Source organism: Xiphophorus couchianus, chromosome 4, assembly GCF_001444195.1.
Source record: "Xiphophorus couchianus chromosome 4, X_couchianus-1.0, whole genome shotgun sequence".
Classification (NCBI taxonomy): domain Eukaryota; kingdom Metazoa; phylum Chordata; class Actinopteri; order Cyprinodontiformes; family Poeciliidae; genus Xiphophorus; species Xiphophorus couchianus.
Window position 1 is genome coordinate 2,088,371 of NC_040231.1, and position 3,241 is coordinate 2,091,611.

Consider the following 3,241-nt stretch of genomic DNA (forward strand, 5'->3'; position numbering starts at 1 on the left):
CCTGTATCACCTCTTTCTCCTTCAGCTGATGTGTTTGTATAATGTGCTCTCTGGTAAGTAATAAGTGAAAAAGGACATAAAGGACCCAGGGAAGGAAACTGGATGAAGGAAAAGCTTTTTATATCTCTCCGCTCTTTAATCTCAGTTTTTCTCGTTCTGACTCACATTCATGCAGTAGTTGTGTCCTCTGCCAGCTGAGCACTCAGTGATTCTTGAGAATAGGGACAAAACAGGTCCCATGGATAAAGTACAAAATTTGAATAAAATATACACCAAATATATATTTTTTAAATATCTGACTAAACTAACCTGGGTCATCTGAGCACAACAATGTATGTTTTCCTGGTGTTTGCTGAATATTTTTTTATTTTAAACATTGTAGTAGGTGAATGGTGTCTGTAAAAGCCCTTGTCCTGGTGTAGAACTCAATACATTATCATAGTTTAAAAGAACTAAAATAATTATATTTAGTTGTCATAATATATTATTTTATAAGTATTCAAACAACTAACTTCATAACTATCAATGAATGCAATTAAAAGTCATTTAATGTATTTTCAAATTCAATTGAAATTGTGTCCTCAGTTTTTGTCAACACCGTCAGACATAGAAAGAATGTGAAAAAAATCAGGCATTATTGAAGGGCACCAGAAATTCTGAGGACCCCATGACCACTTCCTTTCTCTTCCTGTGCTTGGGGGGATAAGCAGCTCTGGTAAGCTTATATTATTCTTTTGTTTTTTCTTCTTTTTTATTCCTAAGTTGTTTGTCACAACCATAAAGTGTCAACACCATAAGTAACATTTTTCAAAATTTTGATGAAATTTTGTTAAATAAATGCTTAATTTTAGTATATTTTAAGGATTTAAAAGAACTGATGAGCTACAATATGGCCTCCTTCAGAATATCATCATATAAATGAAGTTAGCATGGCGTTTTGTCAACTCCGTCAGATGTCAACTCCATCAGATTTTTTAACTGACGGTGTTGACTCTCTTAGTGATGGTGTTGACAAATGTCACTTAAGTGTGCAGTTAATTCATTTTACTGTATTTTACATAATTGACAGCACTTCACATTCATCATGTATTTCTTTTTAAAAATGTTTCTGATTATTTTCAGCAACTTGTAAAGTTTAATGGTTTAAATTTAATACAATTTTATTAGTCCTTTAAAATTAATAAGATGTAGTTTATTTTGTAAGGGAAGGGTATGTTTATCCCATGACAAGCAGTGTACTGATGATAATTGCCTATATTTCAGGCTACAATGGCCAGAGAAAAGCTGTCAGTGGAGGAGCGCAAAAGAAGGAACAGGGAGTATCAGAAAAGAAGGAGAGAAAAAATAAATAGCCAGCCTGAGCTGAAGGAAGAGTTTTTAAGAAAGGAAAGGAAAAGATGGAGACAGAGAGTGGAAGAGGGAAAAATAAAACATATCAATAATCTGGGTGAAAGAGATAAGAGACGTAAGAGAAGACTTTGGAAGCAAAAACAAAAGGAGGCAAGAGAACGCAGAAACAGAGCAAAGGAAGGCCAGAAAATACAGCCATTGTTCATGTTGACTTTTCTGAGGCCTGGAAATGTAAATTCAGCTCAGAAGTACAATCCTGTCACTATGGACAAAATCTCCCGCAGATCACACTTCACACAGGCATGTTCTACACTGGGCAACAAAAAGCAGGATTCTGCACAATCTCGGAGTCAAAGCGTCAGGATGCTGCAGCCATATGGACCTATATGGATCAAATCCTCACAGATATTCACATCAGATATCCGGCTATAAACACTATCCACTTTTGGTCTGATGGTCCAAGCAAACAATATAAAAATAAGAAGAACTTCTTTCTCCTCTGTGTTGTCCCGCAACGTCTGGGATTTGAGAAAGCTACATGGAATTTCTTCCCAACATCACATGGCAAAGGCGCTCCAGATGGCATTGGGGTGACGGTGAAGAGATGTGCTGACAGTATTGTGCTGAGAGGTCAGGATATCATAGATGGCAAATTATTCTTTGACAAGGTGTCCAACAGCTTAAGTGGTGTCAAGCTGCAATTTGTGACAAATGAAGATTTTCAGTCTTATGACTCTCTCCTCCTGCAAACCCTGAAATCAATTCCAGGAACAAGAAACATTCACCAAGTGCTAGCTCAGGGGAATGTCATCCATTGTAGGTTCCTTTCATGTTTTTGCGGAGAGCCACAGATTTGCAAGTGCTTCAGTCCCACCATTCACTCTTTTGGCAACACAACACAGGACCCAGATGTCCATGAAAGTTCAACCACTGCTAAAGTTCAAAATCCTCTGGAAATGCTGATGGAGGAAATGGAGAAGGAGCCGAGCAAGACACCTAAAGGAACAACAACCCTGATAGATCCTTGTGATGTCCAAAGTGAAGACTGGCTTGTTGTGATGTATGATGGAAAATGGTGGCTGGCTAAAGCCTTACAAATTGACAAAGAGCACGAAGATGTACAAGTGGAATTTTTTCATCCTCATGGACCAACTCTTAGCTTCAAGCAAAAACAAGGTCGTCGGGATATCTGCTTTGTGCCATTTTCGGATGTCCTAGTTAGGCTGAGAAAACCATCCTCACCAGTCCGCACAAGCAGCACCAGGGGTGTATACCGCATTTCACCAGCTGTTATGGATTTTATTGAAGGAGAATATGTGACACGTCTATTGCCTGGGGATTAAATATTCTGACTTTTAAGCGATTTAGAAAGATATGAATTAGTTCACAATATATTTCAAAAAGTTCTGTCGTGTATATTTTTGTTTGTATTCATCTTTTACATTTTGATTGAAAATCGTCCTGGTTGATGACTTCAGTGACAAAGGTACATTCTCAAAAATTTAGATGTTCCTTGAAATCTAAATATGGTTATTTCACATTTTTTCTTCATATCTTCACATTCTATCAGCATTTAATTCTTCTTAAATGTCATTTCAAGTTCAGTGTTTTCTTTTTACTTACTAGTTTGTCACCACCATCAGTTTTGTGTCAACACCGTCATGTGCCGTCAACTCTGTCAGATGTAGTTTATGTTGCATTTTGTTTAAAATAACATTTATTTTGTTTCTTGATAGGCATTTGTTTGTGAAATGTCTGAATTCATGTATTTGGTGCATATGTGTTTTTTACTAATAAATGACACTGTTCATTGTGGTGATTACTTTCAAAATTGTTTTTTGTATCAATTGAACTGGAGTAATTAAATACAGACTAAATAAATGTTTAAATT

At 36.4% G+C, this 3,241-nt stretch overlaps 1 protein-coding gene across 3 annotated transcripts; it reads left to right on the top strand.

Moving 5' to 3' along the window:
- Positions 1–206: 206 nt before the first annotated feature.
- LOC114143744 (uncharacterized) lies at positions 207–2,910 on the top strand. 3 transcript variants are annotated; one of them, XM_028016047.1, is made up of 3 exons: positions 207–715; positions 1,264–1,511; positions 1,594–2,910. In XM_028016047.1, the coding sequence occupies exon 3, from the start codon at positions 1,653–1,655 to the stop codon at positions 2,691–2,693; it is 1,041 nt and encodes a 346-aa protein (XP_027871848.1). In that variant the 5' UTR covers positions 207–715; positions 1,264–1,511; positions 1,594–1,652; the 3' UTR covers positions 2,694–2,910. The 3 variants fall into 3 exon arrangements, with proteins under 3 accessions (XP_027871848.1, XP_027871847.1, XP_027871846.1); XM_028016046.1 differs by having other exon boundaries at positions 207–1,516; positions 1,599–2,910; XM_028016045.1 differs by having other exon boundaries at positions 207–1,511.
- Positions 2,911–3,241: the final 331 nt, after the last annotated feature.

What these genes read in the sequence shown, in the direction of transcription:
- LOC114143744 (XM_028016046.1), top strand. Translation starts at nt 1,653, where the DNA reads ATGTTCTACACTGGGCAACAAAAAGCAGGATTCTGCACAATCTCGGAG.